The sequence below is a fragment of the Echiichthys vipera genome, assembly GCF_963691815.1.
Source record: "Echiichthys vipera genome assembly, chromosome: 13".
NCBI classification, from domain to species: Eukaryota; Metazoa; Chordata; class Actinopteri; order Perciformes; family Trachinidae; genus Echiichthys; species Echiichthys vipera.
The window spans coordinates 22243843-22269010 of NC_139838.1; the positions used below are offsets into that span (position 1 = coordinate 22243843).

Sequence of the window (25168 nt, forward strand, 5' to 3'; positions counted from 1 at the left end):
TGTGTGTGTGCGTGTGTGTGCAAGAGAAAGATAAAGATGTAAAGAGAGACATTCACATGTTTGAGAACATTAACTTTAGTGTGTTTTTCAAGGTTACCTGTGTTTCCACGTCAGTTAGCTTGCGCGTCTGTTCAGCTGTTTGAGAAAGAAGGTTGGTGCCCATTTCCAACATGGCTGCCGTGTGGTTGTGGACGGCAGTCTGCTGCAGTTGAGCCATCTCTGTCTTCATGCTCTCTTTGATGTAGTTCTCAATCTGCAACAAAAACAGCATGCAGAAAACAGATTAGAGTCAAGACATTGTGCGATACTACATTAGCATCTGATGCACATAAGCTGTTGATATCACTGTTCCCACTGGCCTGGTAAAGTGAGTTTCAACTCTTTCTCTGTGATCACAGTGCAGTTAATTCAGGCAACTTTCAACACTATGAAATATATGAGCTAGGTAAACTGATGTAATATAATCTTGGAGGCATTGTTCTTGTCCCTACTTGTTCTCCAATTCATATTCATACCAAGTTTAAATGATGACATAAGTATTAAAAAAAAAAATCAGCATTAGTTTGGTCGTACATCTGAAGAAATGCACAAACAAACAAAAATGTTTCCATCATTTGAGTGTCACTCAAGTGAATAATGGGTTTAGTCAATATAGGCACAGCCAGATGTGGGTGGTTAGCCTTGGATGGGAGAGGCAGAGATGAAGAGATATTCACTGAAGCTTGTCTGGAAAGAACTCTTTCATCCTTATCTCCGAACGCATACGAATGACAAGATGGGGGTTTATGTTGGATATGTTTATTCAGATGAATTAACTAAGTGTACTGTGCTTGGATGCATTTAATTATCCTTCAAGTGAATTGTAAATTCAAGAGTTTTTTCCCTCTCTTTTACTGAACCTCAGGAGGTAAGTCTTAACTAACATTCTTGTACTTTGTATGTGTTTAACATCATTTTGTTCCCTTGATTGTTGACTTATTAGATATAGAAGGGCTTGCCTGTGTATGGTTACTTTTGTTTTATAAATAAATCTGACATGATTGAATTTTAAGTGTCCACATGTTCATCTGGGTGCTCGATTTGTAATGGCTGATTTAATAATCGGCCAGTGGGGAGATTCTCAGTTTTTGCTTTGGCTCATCAATGAGCTGTAACAGCCATGTTTCGGGAACACATCAGCCAAGACAAATCAGAGTCAAACAGCATAACATCACATGTGTTAGTGTCCTTAGCAACAGTTCCCATCCTGTTGCTGTAGCTGTGTGCCGAATTAAACTGCTCACATACTGAGAAAATGTCTGTGGGGGGAAATTCTTTGTTGTGAGTTACAAGACACTTCCACAAAAGCAGCTGGGGACGGCACAAGTCTCATTCATCGTTCCATGCCTTTGTAGGTACACGCTGTTGCTCTTATGTTGGTCCAGACGCCCAGTGATTTACCCTCATTGACAGTCCAGTCATAGGGACCTTTACATATGTAGGCTATTCCTAGGAAATCAGGCTTGAGCTGTGACTATGTGACTCAGATATGGAGGGCCAAATGCCTGAGAAATGAAAATCACAAAATACTTCGGGGTGGATTTACACAAGTAAAAGGTTGGTAAGCACTCTTACGTTATGGCTCAAATTTGACAATTGTAGGTTGGAGTGCTTCCAGTTTACATTTGATCTAATGATTAGATCATTGAATTAATAGGTTGAGTGTGTACAGTAAATATATGTATTGGTTTTGGGCCCGTGTTGGCGACATTTCTAAAACTAATAGAAAAATCTTTATATCTGTATCTGTTGGCAAGATAAAACCTTAATATTTAGACTGTAGATATTTCTAGTAAAACATTCAGAGTAGCCATTTTTTCCTGCTTTTATAAAGAATAGATGGATTGCAACATTTCAATCAATCCCAGGCTAATAGATAATCAAACAGTGGGAACAGAGATGGATGTCTTTGCTCTTCTGCAGCCAGCTCTCAGCCATCTGGACAGGTCTGCCAAGTCGAATTAGCTTTTCAATGTAATATCCTCCCTTGGCAACAATATTAAAGTGAAATGTAACTTTTGTCGGGCCAGATTGCAGGCATAATACTGCTTCCCCTAACTGTTAAACTACATAAGGCTGATATAAGTGTCACTTTCCACATAACCTCCAATAGTCTGGCCCCAGGAATTGGAAAGAAAACAGTGAGTCTCTGGAATCCACAAAGCTCAAGCAATGATGGATTACTTTGCCTGATAATGAACCAGAGAATATGACTGTGTTTGGAAATGGTTTTCCGTACATCTAGAAATGCAAAATCTCTGAACTCTGTGGATGGTGTAGGTTGTTTTTACGTCTTTTTCAGCCAAGGTTCTAAACTTCAATTTAAACCTCACAGCTTTGTTCATTTTACAAAAGCAGCCTTGCACTGCAGTTTACTCATCTACTGAGATTATTTTGTCCACTGTTTGAGGTCAGCGACAGACTTTGTAAAGTGTTAGTCGACTTGAGAGAAAAGGTATTGAAGGGACAGATGGCTGACAGAAACTTAAAAATAGCGATCACTTCATGGTTTGTGCTGTAGGGAACGTGGCTGATTCAGGGCTGGATTTGGTGGTGGTCATAAATGGAAAGTATCAAGGAGAATTAAGATCACGCAAACATGCCCAATCATGTAATATAACCACTCAAGAAGCCATAAAAAGGGTCAATGTGGGTGTTATTTAGATAGTTTCTAACCTCGGCTCCAGTTAAATCTGATGCTTTTCCAGTCAGTGACTACCAATAGTAACAACTGTCAGCAATGAAAGCAAATATTATCTTTTATTGCCAGAGCTAAAATTCTAATTTATGTCAGCTGGGAATGGGATCAGGTTAGTGAAATAAATTTGAGTGCATGATGGGAAACCAAAGGTTGTAGTGCTTTATTATTGACATAGGGTCCTTCTGCCAATGACTAAAACTGGAACCAATTCATTTAAATTCATGGTGCTGTTTTCTATGCATTTTCTCCAAAAGATTGCCAGTGAAATGACAAAACCAAGTCTGAATTGTCTCTGATACTTGTGAATTCTTCTCACTGATGGGAATTTGATGAGAACCAGGTTTCAGACCAGTAGACACGGTTTAAAAGCTTTACGGTTTGGTAAGCCCAGGTTTAGCCCACCAGCTAAGGGTTAAACTAAAAAAATGGGGGTCCCCATTAATCATATAGCCAGGTATCTGCAGTAAGATACAAACAATCAACAAACTTAAAACGGGGTTTTAGACAAAAAGGAGTCAACATTTTTTTTAACCAGATCTTTAAAGTGAGACAATATACCTTCCACTGTGTCTGCCCTGCAAGTGACAATTATGATATACTGATGAATACTGTAGTGCAACAGTGCCACAAGCCTAAAAGACTTGTGAAGTAAAATGAAAAAGTAATGTTTGTTATATAACAATGTTTACGTAAAGTTTGCCAACCATAAGCCACTGATCAAACCAGACCAAATAAGGCTGTAGTTACAAAATCCCCGAGTGTATTGGAGAGGAATTCAGCTTTGCATTGCATTTCAAAAGTTGCACTTTAAAATTTCAAGCTGAAAACTTGTAACGTTTGTCAATTCTCCTCTGTGCGTGATCATTTCACACTTTGAAAAGAGAGAGAAATTTAAATGAAACTCTGCTTTCATCAAATAAAAATCTTTTTTTGTGATTTATAGGGGACATTCCAGAAGCTACAATAATACCAGGCTCTGCTTTTAGAAACTACTAAATCTAACCTCAGGTTTCACAAAATCACTGTTTGCTAAGTGAGAGTCACATAAACACAAGTTTATGTTTCCCTAAGTGCTACTTTACACTGAGGCATAAAGATTTTAAGGTGGTGTGTTTGGCACAGTCTGGCTTCATGTAGACTGCCCCTGACATTACTAATGATGCTGCTTGCCATCATAACGACGCCGATCCATTACAACCCAAACTGGACCCTCACAATACAGCGTACTGCATGTACAGACTGGTCCGTTTATGAGCTACATTGGCTGTTAAACACTAAACAAGCTGCTTTCGGCTGTCTAGAACATAAATGGCAAGTTGTACAACAAAAAAGCATGTAACAGGATGCAGATTTTAAGAGCTAAGGGACTGTACATCATACAGACGGACAAGTGTTCACAGGCAAAAAGGCACAAAATCCATCAGCTGAGATCCCCAACATACATATTCTGTATATTGTCTTGGTGCAGCTACTAAATTGCCATTGCTTGAGAGCCAAGAACAGGATAATCCTTCAAGATCATACTCCCCTGCTATCATTGTTAGAGATTACTGCAAATGTTTACCACTTTCCCGACATTTCCCATTTAACCATTCTCAAAGGGGGTCTTGATCTCTTTCTAAAAAGCAGAAGTGGTAGTGGGGCTGAGAGACACTGTGAGAGTTAGAAAACAGTGAGTCTGGACTGTATAAAAGCTAGAGCTCTGTCACATCTCTGCGTGTGTGTGTGTGTGTGTGTGTGTGTGTGTGTGTGTGTGTGTGTGTGTGTGTGTGTGTGTGTGTGTGTGTGTGTGTGTGTTTGTGGAGGTGATGGTGTTACTGGGGCAGTCTGGCTTCTGGGATGCATCCCTTTCGCTCAGGCCTGGATCCATTTCAGACCACTTTAATGGACTAGAGCATGGGGGGTTGTTACCCTCTGCCACCCACCCATGTAATCAGCACCTCCTGGTGTATAACAACCACCTTGGAACGAACACCAGCAGATACACTAACGCCTTCTTATCGCCCAACGGACAATGCAAGGTGAATTTGACACCCCTCTTTGAAACCTGGGCCTATAATTCAATCTAGTAGGGATTTAGGAGGCGTTACTCTGACTTACTAACCTGTCACTCTCAGGCATAGAAGAATATAGATTTGGGAAGCCTTTGTACACATTTAAGAAAGCTGTCTTACTCAGTCACTGGCTTGTTTGTTTTTTAAATCCATCTTGAAGCAGTTTTAAGGCTCTCTGTCTTAAACTCTGTCAAGATTAGGTGAGTAACAACTCAGGCTGAACTCACAGTTAACCTCTGTGACCCTCGCCCCAGTGGCTAACATCCAGGCCTTTTCTCAATTGCTACCACGTTGTTCTCCTCGTATATAATGTCATTAGAAAGAGAGAAAATGAAAGACAGATGAAAATATAACAAATGAATAGATATAGCAAATGATTGATAACAATAAGATAAAAATAGCACTGATACTTTGGCCTTTGAACATTCGTCAATGGCTCCCAAAGAGCAATTTTCTCAACATGTTGAGAAATGTGCCTCATCTCTGCATTTAACAAGTCTAAATGGTCTTTAGTTGAGCCTCTCCGAAACCAAAAACTCAAGAGCAGGTTTTATCTGGTCTAAAGTAATCTGCAATCATTACCATGGCTAGCTAACTAGGTTACTATATAAAGTGTTACTTCCAAGGCCAAGGTGTAAATTGTTAACAAAATAGATGACATTAGTCTGTGGGGTTACAGGTTATGGTATATAAAAAAGCCCCGATCACGACCAGAACATTTGCTGTATTTCCCAGAGTGTGGCGAACCGGACCTGCATGTTACCAGAGTTAGCTAACAATAACAGCTTTTATCAGGATTTGTGGAGGTTTACGCTCCAACAACTCTAGACAATGTAACCGAAGACAGACATGCTTCTTAGTCTCAGTCTTGTCTCTCTTATCCATCAAATGCATTTAAGAGTATTTAAGGCCCTTTTATAGCTTGAAACATTAAAAATGTTGTATGTTTTCAACCAACTCATGAAGCTAATGTTTGCTTAATTAGCAAGGGAGCTACAGTTGAAAAACATCTGTCCATTATCTTTCATTTGGCAAAAGCAATGGTTGCAAATAAAGTCAAGACATCTTTTGCCCGCCTCTGTCTGAAAACAAGGGATCAATTTTTCCAAATATTACCAAGAAAAATGAAAGGTAAATCTGCCATCGTCATCACTGTAAGTCTACAGTATGTGCTGTGCATGACTGGAAAGCTGACAGGCATAGCAACAGTAAAGGGGGTGTAGTTTAGAGAACGATCTAATATCATCATGTAGGGCAGAAAGGGTCTTCAGTGAGGTGGGTGGTCCAGACCCTGTCTCATCTATGTTGTTCTGTCCAAATACTGCTGATGAGGACTTACTCGGCCAGGATCACTGACTGCCATCTGAAAAACAAACCCAGCTACCAGCTGCCAGCACCCGCCGCTCCAAGACTCTTTTTTCCTTTCCTTTTACATCTTTCTCTCTTCTTTCTTTCCCTTTGTATTTCTGTCAAGATGCTGTTGTGTTGATGTCAATTGCGTTTTTTAGTTTCCAAGGACATAATGAGGCTTGTGTACACAACCTGAAAACAAACCAACCATTTCTCTGAATAAGTTACTTGGTAAATCACTGTGCTTACTTGGAGGTGCCCAAAATCATTTGGCAGGTTCAGAGGCACACCATTTCAAAGGTTTTCTGACACAATGGTTTGTCAACAGGGCAGACAATGAAAGAAAGTGAGAATATTTAGCCAACTTTGAGATGTCAAGGCTGGTTGTTTCTATGGAAAAACAAATCAGAACTTGTAACCTAAGGGCAAATGTTTCACGGCAAATTGATTTTCCATATTCATTTAGTCAAATATGTGCGATTGCATGGCTTTGTAAATCATAATTCAGTGTTAAGAGTTTAAATAAACCACAAACTGTTAGAAAAAAGCAATGGAAAATGTGATGTTAAATATTGATGTGTTGAAATTTTCAAATGAATAATGAGCTCCGTTACAACAATAGAAAACCACAATGAAATATGTATTAAAATGATGTCAAATACCGACAAATATGGATGCCCTGAGAAATGAAAACAAACTGGGTGTACTGTTTCTGTTCAAGAGCTTTTTTTTAGAAAAGAATGGCAAGCATTATTATAAGCACTTTTCCCCTCAGACACAAATGTCACATTTGGTATTTTACGCTTAGCTTACTCCTATATGAAGAAAACGTTCCATCACTAACAGAAATCACACCACATGAATGCAGCTTCGAGCTTAAGAGGTCTTTTTAAAAAGTGTTATGTCCACAAGACATTCCTTCAGTAATTAAGTACGAGCCTCAGAGCCAAATAAAGATTAGATAAAAGCCAATTCATCTTAAAAGTCAAATGAGGCATACAAACGTTTTGAAAAGTTTTATGAAAATAATGAACTTTCTCTTGGCATAAAAAAAGAGCACAACATGCTTTTCCGTGAACTTGAGGTCTTTAGCACTCCGGGGCGGGTGTGAGCGCATCCAACAGAAATGTTTGCCTTTCTGTTATTGATATTGGTACCATGGCGTGGACACTTGCTTGTTTTTACGATCAGAATTCATTCAGGAAATGAATTTTCACAGTTGGTCCAGACAGGGATCATTTAACTATCCTCTGACCAGGTTCCACTAGCAGCACAAAACTCAAGTCATTGCTTGCATACATTGACGTTTCTTCTGAATCTCTATAGAGAAACACATGAAAGGGAGAAACGTTTAAAAAAAAACAGGCAAGGAAGCAGTAAAATATAGTGTATAGGGTTTGAGCCAGATTCATTGCGACAATAACCCCTGTAAAGCCAACATTCCTGCACCCAATTTTCCCTAATAAAATTATGGGCAGAATCAAAGTTGTTTCTCATTTTTAGATTTTATAAGCTGTATCAACACATACTTTGTTAGTTAGCCAAAGTACAAAATGAAACGTGTTACAACTCAAGCCAGTGTCAAGTACACTCTACCAAAGATGTTCTTTCAGGGACTGGAATGCCATCCCACCGATATTTAAAGAGGTAAAAGTAAAAGATCTGCTTGTTTATGCTTTTCACAAAGACCAAGACTCTGAACTTGTCATTTTTTATATGCAAACAATATTTTGCATGTTGATATTGTCGGTTCATGTTAAATGATAGAACATGTTTGACTCATACCTCAGGCAGATGCAACGGTCACAACGTCTTGTGGTTTCTTTCAAATTTAAATGAAAATAAATACATTGAAGTAACACTTAAGTATAGATGTATATTTTCACAAATCCTCCAGTTACAATCCAGCCCTCTTATGTCCAAATGGGCACAAAAATTAATTCAACTAATTATGCGTATCTGACCGTATGGGAGAGGAAGTACTTGCATTCACCCAAGACATGGGAATGTGTAACAGAACCCAAACAACCAAACAAACTCGGACCTGCTTTTTCATCCAGAGGTCTTAAACAGTGAGTACCAGCAGAGGGGCAGTCTGTATTGTGACGCAAGTTGTCGAACATGGGAATCTTTCCTCAGGGACCCATCCGGGCAGGAATGTCTGTCTGATGATGGCTTTTTTGTGGCCATGTCAGTGTGCCCCTTTTACTTAAGCACACAGGGCTACCACAAACTCAACCCTCCCACGGAGGAGGCATTTACATCCAAATATTTGAGATAGCATTCCAGCGTACCCTCTAAACATTTCAGCAGGGGAATCCTCTGCCAAAAAGCTGTAGAAGCAGATACATAGGGACATGTTTTGTTTTAAGCTCACCCCTGACAGATACATTTCTGTTGTATGTGTGTTGTAAACCTCCTAGCCGGGCAAAACCTCAGGGGGGAAAAAATGGTAGCGTTCCAGTTTGTGTGCCAGCATCACTATCTTTCAAGCTGGGTGTCTCTTCTAATCAAAATGAAAGGCTGTTTAATGACAGGGGTTGTTTCCTTCAATGTCACATTAGTGTTTATCTTTCATCCTAACATCCCATTAAGCGAGGACTACAGAGTTTATATACCATCGCTGCAGTCGTCCAGGGTTACAGTCACCACAGCGAACGCCAACCACAGCCATACAGTTTTTCTCACTTTCTCTCACTGTCACTCTTTATATATCTCTGTCTCCCTGTGTTATGCCCTCTGCCCTTATTTCTTACAATCTCTGCTTTGCTCCCATCAGCAAAGACGGATTGAGGCTATTGCATCAGATCCCGATTATATTACTAATGACGAGTCATTTTCCACAGTGCTGCGGTTGCTTTTGCACACACTGGGCTATATATCACATTAGTGGCTACATGAGGCACTTTTAAGTACTGATGGTGGTACATTAAGGCAAAATGGATTGTGTGTGTATGCATGTGGGCCTAAATTTCCCTTAAGTGATCCTGAAGCGACACTCAATCTAAACAAAAGAGCTGAGCGGGAGGACAAGGCGCGGTAGCCCGACTAACATCTACAGATGGAGCTGCCTCAGTCTGACCCGCGGTTCACCATGTCTGTTGGATAGGAGGAAAATAGATGCTGCTGTTGATGATAAAGAGCAGCTCACAGCCACTATTGTATCACTGCCATGCTGCGACATTAGAAACATTTGCCGCTGCCTGACCTTCAACTGATGATGGATGAAAATGCTGATAACGTGCATGTTTGTGTCTTTACTGTGATACATAGAAAGTAGTTATTTCTAGAAACCTCAGGAAAAGTATATTTAAGTCATGCATTTTAAACTAGTTAAAACAAGAATGGAAATCTGACTGCTATTTGTCAAACATTCATTTTTGGATCATGCACAGTATATTTCTGTAGGGAGGTTCTAAATAAGACAGATGGAGAGATTAGGAGGTTTTAGAGAAGCATGAAGGACATAGTATGTGTAATCCCTGGCTTTTCATGTGTCCAGGTTTCTGTTTATTTTTGCATTTGCTAGGTTGAAGTGTACAAGATGTGTGTACATAAACACAGGCAAAAGGAGAGGATAGCTCAAATGATGAAAACCAAGTGCAACCAAACTGGATCATTATGTTCAGACAACAAAGCAAAACATCCCCACACATCACACCAGAATTTCCACAGATCTCCAAACCATCAACTGTACTTATGAACAAAGCCATATCTATGTCAAATACAAACGGCCTTACAATCTCACCCTACTGTACCTCAGGGGTAGAATATGGTGGAACTACTGATTCACAGTCATTTTTTTGGAGCTTTTGATCATATCACATGCTCTTCATCAAAAGATGCTGCTTGCTCAGTTATCATGGAATTGTAGATATTTTTAGGATTCTCATTTGTTCTTTACATTTCAAGGACCTCAGTTGTATACTATTATGAGAGCCAGATATTGGCCTATCACAGAGATGGGTATCTATTTGTTTTGGCGTATATGATTTCCAATATGGATTTTTTTCCAAACATATAATACAGAAAACATAGCTTGGAGTGATTTAGAAATTGTGTCACATAGCTATTTAATTTATTTCATTATTTATTTTAACCGTCAGCGATTGACTGACTGTTTAATAAACATCATGTCCACTATGTTTTTATTATTTATTTACTTTTTATTTTCTCAGTGTCCATTTCTAGAACATTACACAGAGCTTAAAGTTGTCAGGCACCATTCCAGATTTCAGGAATGAATAATGATAATACACCAATCGTGTCTTGATTTAACACCTGAATGAAATAAAGTGTATGTTTAACAAATGCCTAAATATTCTGTATAAGAAAGAAAAGGTCTTGTCATTCAAGCTCAGAAATTCCCTATATCGGGAACCATATCGCAAATCTGTGGATGTTTCTCCTCTAAAAGCTGTATATAAAAATCCCATTTTGGTCAGGAACTTACTATTATACGTAAAATACGTTAATTCAAGGAAAAATCTACACTCTCTGTTGAGTGAGGACACAATTCATGACAGGGTGTCTGTTTTCATTGTTCAGAAAGGGTTTATCTGGTTTGACATGATGTCCTGTGGTATTCTAGACATCATACATCACTAAGATGTATACATCCACGTTCATACCAGAAGTGCTGTTTGACAGTCAATGAGAAAATATGACGGCCTCTTTTCTGCCTGAGCTTCACCTTTTGACTGTACGAGTCCAGAGAAGGAACATCTCACTTGAGCCTTTACAGGCCATCAGTTAAGCTGAAGGTCATTTCATCCAAACACAGAGTCATTTGTACGTCAAACAATGTCATGCAGGAACACATATGCAGAAATGGACATCAGTGTGACACAGATTTGTCTGTACACAGAGAAATACACAAACACGCAGGCCTCTGGAGGGTAAACCTTTCCATCTCAGAACCACTGAAAACATGTCAAATTAAATAAACATCAAGAACCATTTGTAAGAATTTGTGTTTTAGTCATGAACACAGACCCAAAAAGCACATCCATCTGTTTGATCAAGGATAGATTTATGAGCGACTTCCTGCTAGGTCGCCATGCAGCAGCACATTTTAGGACTAGACTGTCGGCTACTGTGATACTCTTGTACTTTGAGAGATAGCTGTAAGAATACAATACTCTTATTTTAATTTTCCCCATACATTCACAGAAGATCCCATCCTGTTCTCTAAGATGTAAGAGTATGAGTTAATGGACTTGTACTTATATAGCGCCTTTCTAGTCTTCTGACTACTCAAGGCGCTTTCACAGTGTTTGTCACATTCACCCGTTCACACAGACATTCACACTGATGGCAGTGGACATCTACATGCCATCCAATCTAATGTAACCATTCACACCACATTTACACACCCAAGAGCAGCACGGGACACTTCGACATGCGGACCGGGGGAGGTGGGGATCGAACCACCAATCTCTCGAATGGAGGACGACCCACTCTGTCACTGAGCCACAGTCGTTAAAAATTGCTCTCAGAGCTTCTTAGCACACTTCTTCTTGCATTCTGACTTATTTGTATTTCTTTAAACCAATTACAATCATCTTTGTTGGCACTAATCTCAGGATGCATTGGCAGTGCCCTTGAGGATCGACCCAGACCTTAAAAAAAAAAAGCAGTGCCCTGCAGTGGGAAAAAACAAAAAGTTGGTAGCAAAAGTGAGTCGAGATGAGCAGAGCTGTATCACACAGTGGAAACATGACATTTGAGCGTGCAGCATGCCAGTGCAGAGAATAACTTGGTGCAACAGGCATGCCAAACATGACAATATCAACATTTATTTCTACAGGGTTTTACCTTGTACATGGTAAAATCATTTTAAAATGTGTTTTACAGAAACCCGAAGCTAAATCGGTGAAACGAAGGTCCCTGCCACATTTATTTTTCCAAGATAATTTATGTAGCGTGGATTTAGTGATACGAGTGATGTGTTACAGCCTCATGTTATCTTATTTCAGAATGATACAAATCTGTTTCCACTCAGTGAGGTATACTGATCATAAATTTCAAAAAAGATAAAATTCATTGCCGATATCAGTTAAGGCACCGAAATCAGTATCCAGGCTTGAAAAAGTGAGATCCCAAGTATAAATCTTCCTCAAAGCATGAACAACAAACGGTATGCAGCAGGTGTTTTCTATCAGCTATCACCTCTCACATCACTGACTTGGGTGTCATCAAAAGCGCAACAAGCTGAAGGGACGAAGGAAAAGCATTGTGGTGAAAGGTCAACCACGTGCATGGTTTTATGAGGAACTTTTGACTTGTACTGTATTATGTTTTGATGGTGTTATTTTTGCACAGTGGGACACATAACACACTTTACTGTGTCACGTCTGCAGTCTCCGTGCCAACTCCAGCTCTGGTAGTGAATGTGAGAAGCCTGGCTCAGATCCCAGACGAGGCAAACACAGCTCTGGACAGGGTTAAGACTGTGTTTGCAGCATGTATGCATATTTGTGGGTGTATACGTGTGAGCGTCTATATCTTTGCATGTGTGTAGATGCGTGTGTCTATACGCAGGCCGAATGAGGTGTCACACCAATCGCAGCACTCAACCGATAAACCGAGACCTAACACACTCAATTGTCCAAACCACTCACAGAAAACAGAGACCGGGGCTATAATCAGCCTGACATTCTGCATCGTTCCAGACTGTCTACTGTTACGATGTGTGGGTCTCACATTGTATGTACAATAATACATCACACAGTACTCACCCACCAACTCACCTCTCTCACCCACAGCAAAAGACAAAAAAAGATTAAATAAATAAGTGAGGTAAGAGGTTCCTATCCCACAACCACAAGTATAAAACAAAAATAATGGAGCCAACCATTAGTCATTGGAAGCTCTATCTAGCCCCCAATGCAAGGGAGTGAAAGTGTTTATTTTTCACCCAGTATCTTGCACTCTCCTCCTATCTCCTTCTTTCTCTCTTTTCACCTTGCTTCCTGTCATCGGTTTTCCACAACTCTGAATGATTCTACAGCCCTTTCTTTTCAGCTTCAAGTGTCTCTTTCAACCATCTGATTGTGATCCTTTTTGTTTTTCTTCAGTATGAATTCTTAGCAACACTAAATCCGCATGGGCCGAACTCCAAAAAAAGGTGAACTGGGTTTGTCCTCTGGAGGCTCTGGAAGGCTCCCCAGCGTTGACAGACAAAGACATCCACTCAAAAAGCAACATCTGTCGGGGAGAGTCAAAGAGACGCTGCGGGGAAGGTCGGCCTCAGGGGCAGCATGTGAGGAGGCTTCAGGAATTTATCTCCCCACTTCACAGACTTTACAGAATTAACATACAGAGATACCATGGGATCAAACATCACAACTTACAGTAAACTTCAAATTTTTGATGAACATAAAATGTGGCACACTGCGACTTGCCATTAATTCAGATTTTTCATTCTCCTGCTCCCTGCCAGAACCAGAAATACAAGACAAGCATGTTTTCCCAGTGTTGTCTTTTCCTGGAAGTAAAGCAGCTGTAAAAAAAAAAATAAAGAAGAAAAAAAAAAACTGACACGTTATTGTAAATTCACACTGTGTAGACGTCCTGCGGTATCCATCGCAAGCAGCTCAAATTCTAAAATTCTTTCAGTTCCCCTGACCTTTATTAAACCCTGATTTACAATGAGGAACCTAAATGAACCTGAAGTCTGGAGAATAATAAAAAGCTGCAGATACGGGTGAGTAATATTATCATCTGCTCAGTTTATCAAGAGTCATTATAAAACAAAAATACAACGGAGATAACAGCCGGTTCTGTGACTGAAATAAGTTCAAACACACTTGTGATTTGCTGCAGGCTGTGATAACACCACATTACTTGCCCACTAACTGCATGCTCAGATTGACTATAACGTCTAATGTTTTGCTCTATCTAAGCTATTACTATCTCATATTTGGCTCATAATCACTCAACCTTAGCAGTGGCAGAGATACAGCCATGAACCCTGTGCTTTTGGCAACCCTTTTGACCATAACTCTCAGTCTTAGTAGTAATGACTTCCACTCGCCGGCCCAAAATAATATTATTTATACTCATTCCTTTGAAAAAAGCTTTTAGTCTTGTTTTAGTTACTTTATAAAGAAAACATTTAAATGCCACAGTAGAATACAATATATAAATATCATTTTAGTTCACTCACATTTATAATGCATTAAAGCTTTTGATTACAATGGATCAAATGACCACATGTTGAGCCCCGATGTCGGTGGGGCTGTTTGGAACGAAGAACCTACAGATATCACGTCACTTTTTTGCGAGTTAGCAGCTAACTGGTGAACATGGTGGCATATTTAGCAGCTTAAGAGTCAGATATATATACCTCTGGAGTTGGAGGAGACCAAACCAGAGCTAAAACAGAGGGATTACTGGACTCACATTCAACGAGGATCCAGAGAGAAGACTCCAAATGAGTTCCTTTGTGTTTGGTATGAAGTAATCATACACCAATTTTGTGTTTATAGCTTGTTTCTCTGCCTCCAAGGTTTAAAAAGTTAATTAACGGAGGTTAAAATCAGTCTGTGCTTTTCCAGAGCCTCAAGTATTGCTGTTTTATCTCAGCCCATCTGCACCTTAATTAGACACTCGTAGCAAGTGCTCCAGAAGTAAGCGCGTCAAAATCCGCATAGGGAGGAGGTAGGGGTGGATGCTAGTGACGCCAAGGGGTCCTGACAAAGTGGCCGTATGTGACGAGTTGGGACGAGAAAGCGCTGTTTCACTTCTATACCCGAGTGATATGCTGCAGAGCATTCACATTAATAAAACTCCAGCAACCAAATGAAGAAAAATCAGCTCCATTACAGGAATGAATGTACTCTAGGGCGCATGCCTGGAAACACAAACCTATCAGAGGAAGTCACAATTTATTCCACAGATGCACCAGTGGGTGCCAAGCTACAAGGTTTCAAGCAGCAATGTTTTCAGAAGGGATATCATAAATCCTGCAAGCATTTAGCCAAATGTATAACCTTATAATTAAAACAAAATAAATCCCCTATAAAGTGCCCACCAGAGAGCGATTCACTCAGATGAGTGATGGAAAAGGAACCCCTTGCGTGTGTTATAGCTGCAATAAGGTAAACTAGACAGATTCAAGATACACAGTGAAATTGCCGAGAAATTTACTGCTTCATTTATTGAGCTGTAAAGAGAAATAGATGTACACTACCTGCCTGCCCAATATCAAAACCTCCAGCATGTTTGGGTCCAGTGGCTGTACTGAAATATGATTTCTGGAAAAAAAAGGGGGACTCAAAACAAAGTGGCTTGCCATATTGAGCGTGACAAAGCTACTAAATGCCCCTTTTCCTGAAAATCAGTAACATTAACAATGTCGGGCTCCGTTTTCACGTCCATGTGGAAATACTAACGGCACGGCCATAATGTTTTCCCCTATTCCCATGACATGCTAAGCAGAAAGTTCTGTTTCCTTTTTGCTTTCAGTCATAGTGAAAGTGCGGCCGAGACAACTTCTCTGGAAGCTGTTATTGTAGTGTCCTTCAGCAATTTCCATGGTTTCCTTTTTACAAGTTTTTTGGGGTCAGGAAGGAAGAGCTTTTTATTCCTCCGAGCATTTCTTAGCCTTTCTGCATCATCCGATTGTTAGTTTTGGCCCACATTATCAGTGAAAACAAACTCTCATAGAGGCAGTCACCCCTTAAATAGATAGCTTTCTCCTTGCATCCCCAGGCATGCTGTGTGGCCCTATGATATCACTAAGTAGAGAAACATATTCACCCTTTCTCGTATGAACTCCCAGTATGGAAGGGAAACAAGCTGCTGCCCACATGCCGGTATATCCTTTTAAACCAGTGTTTATGCAGCACAGTCATGTTCGTCGAGAGGCAGAATGATGGGAATTTCACAGGGATAAGACACTAGAGATAGTTTCCCCCCCCCCCCCCTCCCGTTGTTCAACAGCTTAGTTTGGCACAGGACGGCCTTCTCAAGAAACACTGCTCTCAACCACTTTCTACTGTCTCCACCAGAAGGGAAACGAGAAGATCTATTACTTTCACTCCCAAGAGCAGAAACACAAGTTGGCCTGCTAAACCTTCATCCGTGCCAAATTTTCATCAACCTTGAAATATTAGAGAAGTAGAAAGGATATTGTCAGAATGTGCTGTGAAACGCGGACATCTACGTTTTAAATAAGACAGCCTTTTCTTTATCTTAAATAACTCATCCATTCTCATGTTTCGCACCGGAGACCGATCCTCACTGCCCTTCAGCTCAACAGAAGCCCAGCAGCTAGAGTAAGAATGACACATTACACCAATCTGTTCCTCGGCCCATTAGCTACCTGTGAGTAGAGCTTTGTTTTTTGGTTCTCACAGAAATAATCTAAAGCGTTCAAATACTGAGAGCTGGTATTGAATGCTTTGTCCCCCTTATTAGGTATCTTCTCTTATCTTAAAATTTCAGCCAATTTTGCCACTTTTAGACTTATCTATTTAGGGAAAGCTCTAGAACATCTGCTGGCGTTCAGAAACATACTATTGAAGGAGTTTGACTTTTAAAAAGTGGTTTTCTTGAAAAACAAAACTTAGATATGGAACTGTTACTCGTTTTGCAGGTAACTGACCATACCTGGATCCAGTCGAAGATTTAATAGACTAGTGGGAAGAAAAGAGGTAGAAATAGAAATCTTTTTTTCTAAATGAGCTTAAGGCAAATGTTTTTAGCGTCACAGTGGATATTTCACTTTTGGTCAGTGGTTACGTATTTCATCTTTGGTTGACAACACTCTCTCACAGTACAATCTAAGACTTCTCCGGGGATTGATGACTTGTCTGAGCCCTGAATCCATCAATATTGATTGATTATTTTTCTGCTGTTATTTTCAGCCCGCTGCATCTTCTCTCTGAGGTGACAGCCAAGCTTGTCTGACGCCCCTTGCCTTGCAGGAGGGCAGGGGAAATAATCCTTGGGCAAACACAAGCCACCTTTGACTGATCGGGAATGTTATCAGGGTCCATATACTCTACCCTGGGTCGAGGAAGGAAGGATCTCAGACTTAAAAAGCTTCCACAACAGCTGTTTGCTGCATCACTCTCTCTATCTACCCCCCACACTGGACTGAACACCCAGGCACGGGAGTGCTATCTGGAATGGTCTCCTCCGTCAGGTCTCTTTCATCAGGACTGGCTGGAGCAACATCAGGGCAAGCTTTCTCTTAGACAAGCAGTAAAAATGCCGGCGTGATTAAGATAGATAGACTGGCCGGGACACTTAATCTTCTGTCCAATGAAAAATGTTAACTGCATCCTGATGTTCCCCCCCATGCAGCATAATTAGCCTGAATTACCACTGTGTGTTTAAGTTTCCCCACTGAAATGTCTACACCAATTCCTTTCTTGTGCTAATCTTTGACTTGTTACAGTCAAATATTGTCAATATCCACCCAGGAACATTTAATCCATTTCTGTTCATCACACATTTTTAAACATAATATAATGTAATCTTGTTGATACTGGATCTTCAGAAATGAAATCATTTTCTATTTGAAATGAAAAATGTCTGTGGTCGTGCAGAGTGCCAGGAGAGAGGCATGATAGTATTAGTGGTGATGGCAGACGTTTGCACATGCTCCCCTTTTCACATCTGAGGAGAAAGCTACTCGAGAGGTCTCATTAGTCAAACCTTCAGTCTACCAACGCTGCCGTCGTGTTTTCATAGTATCACTTATACTATCACAGACGGATGAGGTCCACTGAGCAAAGATAAAGCCAGTGTTATTTCACCCCTGGCCTTTCTTGACACATGGATCGCTTTTGGGAGCCATACAGAAACACACACAGGTTTTCAGACTTTAAATAGTGAACGGATGTAGAGAGTCATCAGTAATAAAAGGTGCAGGGGTTTATATTTCTTTAGGTAGATAATAAGTACATTGGCATTTAGCCCTCGAATGTGAAACAAGTGCAGATATTATGTAGCTTAATTTTCCTATGTCTGCAATATTAAAGGTATATACACACACACACATACCGTGTACACCAAGCTTACAACCTTAACGTGTATCATGGAAAAAGAATTCCTCCTCTAAACTTAGATGAAGTCAGTGATATACAGTCTTATGATAAGCTGATATTTCACAAATTCTGACCTGTTGGTCTCAAGCTGAATTCGTAGGAGGGTGGAGTAGCCTCCAACACTATACCTCCCTAATTACAAACTCAATCAACATCTCGCTGTAACATACTGTGACCAACGCCTGGGTAATTGATGAGGAATGACTATTTCCTCTAACCAGAGAAGTGAAAAGTTTACTTTCGGAGAGTAAATGAAAAGCAGGCACACTGCAGAGTAGCTCAGACACATTTGTGAGCACACGCTGATCGCTAATGAATAGACTCAGGGTAGGTATTGATGAGGTACAGGCTGATTAATTCCCCAGTTTCACTGTAATCCATCAAATCCATCAGGTGTTATCTGTGCATGCATTTGCTGTGTAGACAAAAAATAAATACACCCTTAGCTTTAAGCAATTAATCACACATTGAACCTGCTAATCTTATTTGAGAACAATATTGTGGAAAGTTAAGGGGCCTGTTCGGCCGAGTTTGGATTGGTTTGTTTATTTGATTCATGTATTCGTTTCGAGGAGATTTGGAGACATAATGTCTCAAAGCTTAGAAAAGCAGAAGGCCTGCCAAGCCATATCAGTGATGGCCTCACGACTCGTAACTCATTAACATTACTGTAGAACCATATTTGAGCATAGTAAACACCTCGGTGGTTCTACAGTATATTAGACTGTAGTTTGGTTGTTATTACCTTAACTGTAATTAGATCATTTAAATATGAATTATTTCACATCAGCTCAATCAAACGAGGATATATTCTATAGAATGATTTCTATAGAGAAAAACGGGTTATAGTTGTTGTTTTATTTATTTTTTTATTTAAGTCTGGACTTTCGAGATATACTCATACGCCCTTGACTTGAATAAATAAAGGGAACAGTCTCTTTTTCTGTCTTTTCCTCCTCTGAGTGTCTCTGGGGGATCTCTCTGACTTCCTGCCATTAAAGAGACAGCCCACTGGAGAACAGGGGGTGACTGACATATAACTACCTCTGCTCTATGACCGACGCTCTGCGCAACTCAACTAGACATCTGTGGAATTTACTTAAAGGGCAGTTTACTCAGAAAAAATAAAGAAAAAGCAAGAAAAAAATAGATTTAGATAGAGTTTGCTGGACAGATACGGAGCGTCTGATAAGAGCTGCGGTGGTACAAGAGGTCTATGGAGGTTTGAAAGTCACACAGCTGTGAGACAGCCAGAACAAGAAGTTCAATTCACATACTGTACACAGTTACATAACAGAATAGTATGGTTACTATAAACTGAGTTGCCAATTATGTCTTCTATCAAATGCACATCTTTTTGTCTGATACAAACTTTGTTTCTACAAACTATAAAATTATCACTAACAAAGAAACACAGCTGTCCTGCAATTTGACTACAATGTTATTTTGAGTAAATCCAATCATTTCATAGGTTTTCATGAGAAAGACAAACAGGAGGAGGATATGCTGTATTCTTTCTTGTTACTGTAAACCCCCCCCCCCCCACACACACCGTATGTTTCTATTCATAATTGTCTGTGACATTTCACTTTGAAACTGCTCACACAGCGTCACCCAGACAAAAGTTCACAACCTCTAATGCACATAAACTCTCCTTCTGATAAACACTTTGACAAACAATGTGTCGACAACAAGAAAACAGCCAGAACAGCCTGATTTTAGTTGGAGAGCCTCATTGAGACACCAAAACAAGCTATCTCGAGACGCCACATACATACACTCTGCAGAGACCACACACACACCCACGGAAACACAAATATCTCAAACAAATAAACTAGAGCGTGACCACTTCAAAAGAAATGGATCCGGTCTCATGCAGGGTTGTTACAGTTACAGATGTGAATCAATACAAACCCTTTTCAACAGGGGTCTGATTAAAGGGGGAACTGCATTCCTATTTCGATCTGCCATTAAAAAACATGACGTGATATCAAACAGCCAATACTCTGAGTGATTTTTTTTGTTTTTAAAGGACTATCGGCCCATTCTGTTAGTCAACTTTGTTAAGTGCTGCATTGAAACTGCACACCACCCTCCTCACCTTCTGTAGCCACTGGGTATAGTTCTCCATAATGTGCTCGAGCTGCTGGATCTTCTGGCTGGGAATCTCTGGCTCAGCTGGCGGGGCATCTCTCTGGAGAAAGTTGGTGTTTTGCGGTGGGCTACCGGCTTTTGCCTCCCTGCAGGAGCCTCCTCTGGCTCCGTCCCCCTCAGGGAGGATGAACGTATAGGTGCACTGGCCATGCTGGATCTTATGAAAGCGTCGGTTGCTGTAATTACTGTTACCACTTCCTCCACTACTACTACTGCTGCTGCTGCTGCTACTGCTACTACTGCTGCCACCTGTGCTGCTGCTGCTATCCGTCCCTCTCCGCTGCTCCCCTCCTCCGCAGCTCACAATCACCAGAAGTGCTGCCAGAGAGAGCAATTGGGGGCCAGAGTTGTACCACAGCATCATATCAGCCTGGGGTAAAAGTTGCAGGTGAATTAAGTTCTTGTATCTTTAGCCCGTCCTTCGTTCGGCTGGATGGTCCCTTTAAAGCTGGATCAGAAAGTGGTGAGGAACATTGTTAGCCTGTGTCATCCATCCTTATGTTGGACCTTCTCTCTGCTTTTCTCACCATGGGTACTTGAACATGCTATATTTCCAGAGCTCCTTTTAAGTTTTTGTCCTGGCAGGAAAAGTTGCACACATGTCTTGCAGAGTGAAGGCTTGGTTATAAATCTTGGTGTTCCTCCAGTAAATCAAAGACAGACTGTGTGCATGCATTTATCAATCTGTGCATTTGAAAGAGGTGCTGGACAAGCTGAGATGGTGTCGTCAGACCTCCCCTGGTCTCTCTGCCTTCCCTTCCTGCTCTGCTCTCTGACTTAACGACTGGAGAGAGTGAGAGAGACGCTCACTCTGAAGAACAGCTCCAAGCTTCCAGCACTCTGCGCCTGCCCCTCGCAGAGCCTGCAGAGGAATGTGAGTATGTGTGCACGAACAAGTGTGTGTGTGTGTGTGTGTGTGTGTGTGTGTGTGTGTGTGTGTGTGTGTGTGTGTGTGTGTGTGTGTGTGTGTGTGTGTGTGTGTGTGTGTGTGTGTGTGTGTGTGTGTGTGTGTGCCTGGCAGAAAAGGGACCCCAGCACAGAGGATGTGCTTAGACTATGAGGATCGGTTTACAGGCGCTGCAGACTGCATGCTCATGTGGTTGACCTGCCTTTCTGCCTGTGTGTTGACACAAAAACTAAATGTGTGTGTTCAATTTATCTGCTCCCGAGATACGGCTCTACTCCCGTCTATACTGTACAATGACAGGTGCTATATCACAAGTAGGACACAAGGGAGGTAGTGCTAGGTGGTTTTTATAGTCTAATTCTCAACTTTCTTTTGTCTTTCCACCAACAATAGAAAACCATCATGGAAAGGGAGATTTTATCTTTTTAGTTGACTTCATGCTCTTCAGTGGAGGTGAAAGTCTTACACCTTTCAAGCACTTTAAAGTTGTAACCCTTATTATTATCATCATATCACACTCAGTATTGGATATTAGTTGCAGTTGGTATTTCTGTCATAGCGTTTCATTAAGTAGTTACCTCTCTGTAGTAGGTTGCATTGTCAGAGGCAGAGTTGTCATTCCCATGCATGGCATTTGAATCATAGGAAATAATGCATGCACGTACTGAATTAATTGGCATTTTGAGTAGTTAAACCTACACTGCAGCTTTTAAATAAGCAGCACATTTTTATTAATGCCCATACAACTAAGGAAATACAAAGTTGCTTATCTTCTTCTCCTTGAGATCAATGTGTAATTTCAAATGCAACAGAGGTTACCAGCAGTAACCACAGGTGTCGCCAAATCAACCAGAACTGAAATCTTAAGAGTACTCTACAGGTTTAGCATTGCACCCCTATAACATTGTGTGACTCATACTGTAATTACGAGTTTTAAGTAGTAGTTAGTAGTAGTAGTAATAGTAGCTTAAATATTTGAAAACTGATTGAAGAATCCTTTTATTCCATGCAAAATCTTTCCTTGTCACAACCTGATGCCTAGATTACCCACAGTGCAACTCGACCGTTGACAGTCCAGTTGGAGAATTGAGTGTGTTATTCTAGTAGTGGCTAATATAGCCCTGAGCTTCAAGCAGAGATGAGGAGCAGGCTACTTCAGCCTCAACTGACGCTGACTCAGTGATGTCACTACAAAAAGCTGATTTATTTTCTGTCTTTCATCCACCACTTTATCTCCATTATACGCAGTGTCCCTATCTTCAGTCATTTCATGTACAGTATGTCTCTATGACACACAACCTCTGCTCTTATGTTTTCAAGAAAACAATGAAATCCAAGAATGAGCAGGGGAAGAAGGAATGTGTCTTCATCATTAGGCAAGAAGAAGGAGCAGAGTGAGGAAACACAGTGCTGAAAGGCTCTGGGTCAAAGGTCAAGTCCTTGTTATGGACAGTCCATTAAAATCTCTGAGTCGGGGAGACACAGCTGTCTGAATTCTGGCCGGACTTAAACATTCCTCTTTAGTCCAAAACATCCAAATCTGTGTGACAGTGCATGTCCTCCTCCTATGAGCGCCAGTGTGCACACATGTTTACCGTCTCCATCTGCTGCTCATGCTAACGTGTAATACTGAATATGTCTGCATGATTCTCCATGATTCTGCATGATCCTGTGTGTGTGTGTGTGTGTGTGTGTGTGTGTATGTGTGTGTGTGTGTGTGTCAATTCAGTGATAGCAGGGGGCAACACAAAGTTGGGCCCTCTATGTGGGAGTTGAGCGGCAGTGTGAACGAATGCATGAAGGAAACCCAAGATAATAAACCCCTTAAATAACCGAGACTGGCCAAGACATAAAGCATGTGCAAATATCTCTTGGAGTGCTTGTCTTTGGTTGACGTACTTTTCTGGTGTCCTAAACTCTGGGCGCCAGTTACTGTGTCCAAGGGAAACTAAGTGGGAGATAATCGGCACCTCTGAGCAGTGTTTAAAATTAAAACTACACATCACTTCTATGAGCAGCTAGACAAAAAGACTCACTGATTTATAAAAGAAATCAAAAGGGGAGATATTACGTCAGGTCTTCTGTGAACGAGACTCATTTACCCGTTTGCTAATCCTCCTCCCCTGAACAGCAACTATCAGTCAATTTAAAGCACCTTTTTACAAGATTCTTGTTTTAAAATGAGTCAGCTGGAAACTAAAATGAACTGACAGCTAACTTGCCACGACTGATAGAAATCTTAGTAGATTTCAGTTTCATTTCATCCGGCAAAATCAACAGTTATCAGCTAGACATGAGAAGCTGTTTTTGTCCCCCTTTGTGAGTATTTGTGAGACTCATTGTTTCAAAAAATAACATCAATTACAAGTGGTAAATTGGTGAAGAGTAATCATTGTAAACTACAGTATTTTCTGTGAGAGAAAACAGTCTTAGCAACGGTAACTACAGGGGATGCTTCTTAGTCATCGGTCGATTCTGCATGGGCATTGTGTAAATGCTTTTTATTAAAATAGGTTTGAAAACCCATTTTATAGCATCACATTTGTATCTTGCTGTATTACAGCCAGCACTGGCTTGTCCTACTTGACCAAGCTCATGAAGAAACACAAGCTGTTTGTATGTATGGGTCGGTAACTGAGTGGTGTGATCTCGGATCTGATTTCTTACTGGAATGTAAACTTATTGAGAAAACAAACCCGCTGTTCAAAGCTACGAGAGCACAATCATTTGCAAACCCTTGAGGTCCCGTGCTGTCTGTCCTGTAATTCCTGTCCCATACATATACATATATCCAATGCACACCCAGTTTATGTAAAATTTAATAACCATTTTGCTGGTGACAGTCACGCACAGTGCATGTCATGTCAGTTCTGAGAGGCCTCGACGCAGCTGGCCTTCATGGGAATCTGGCTTATGTTTTACATGTGAAAAGTTTGGGAGGACATTTTGTATAGCTCAACATCAATCAGAATGAGACTGCCATGCATGACTGCATGTGATCTAAAACTGAATAAATGATGTGGGAAAATGGAAGATGATGAATTTTAAGATCCTTTTCCAGTCGCTCCTGATGTGTTGGTGTCTGCCTGCAGGTTAAATAAAGTCAAAGCTGCAATTTCCACTGGGGAGTGGGGACAAAACCTCCAGTCTGTTTTTGTTTGGTTGACTGTCTCAGCTTGTTTTACTGAATAAGTAAAATCATTCTATTAATTCTATATGTATTAGATAGGGTGAGTGCATGTACAACTTTTAAAAGGGTACACTGGGGAGTTTTTGACCAGCAGCAGTGCTGTGGAGCAATGTTTATACGACTGGTTCCCTGTTTTGTATGAATTGTGCACTAGCACAAAAGTCTGCATGAGCATGCGGGCCACGTAGTACACATAAAAAAACAAGAAACGCTGCAATGCACCAGGAAAGAGTGTAACGTTTGTGACATGTTCTCCTTTTTCTCCTCCAGTTTGGTTGGGTCACAGGTTACATTCACTAAATTCACACTCTGTTGGTAGCAGACTATACTATACATAAGAGCCATAAGACGTCCAGCTCACGAAAATACACCGACCACTGACTTCTGAAAATAATAGAAACACATTCATAAGAGGTATCCAGTTCAGTTTCAGTTATTGGCTTAAAATGTCTCATGTTCTTTGTTAGGTCGCACTCACACTGTCCGTGTGTACCGCGCCCCGTGCTTTAGGGTACTCGTCCCCCCCTCCCTCTCCCCCCGCGGGCCAGGCCCGTTTGTACTCACACTACCTGGGCCTCGGCGAATGCTTCTTGCCTGCCTATTCGTCATCACGGCGTAACACGTCACACGCATTGATTGACGTCATCGCGATGCGTCGCTTTGTTTACAAATCTTTCCATAGACCTAAGAGTTTTTGTGCATCTTGTCGAC

At 40.8% G+C, this 25168-nt stretch overlaps 1 protein-coding gene across 1 annotated transcript in view; it reads right to left on the minus strand.

Annotated features, from left to right (window-relative positions):
- Window positions 1-21094, minus strand: part of angpt1 (angiopoietin 1) — a 51785-nt gene extending 30691 nt beyond the window's left edge. Inside the window, exons 1-2 of the mRNA XM_083925826.1 lie at window positions 20308-21094; window positions 98-253 (exon numbers count right to left, since the gene is read on the minus strand). Of these exons, the coding sequence (XP_083781952.1) occupies window positions 98-253; window positions 20308-20724 (573 nt within the window). The 5' untranslated portion in view covers window positions 20725-21094. The remainder of the gene's footprint in view (window positions 1-97; window positions 254-20307) is intronic.
- Between the last annotated feature and the right edge of the window lie 4074 nt (window positions 21095-25168).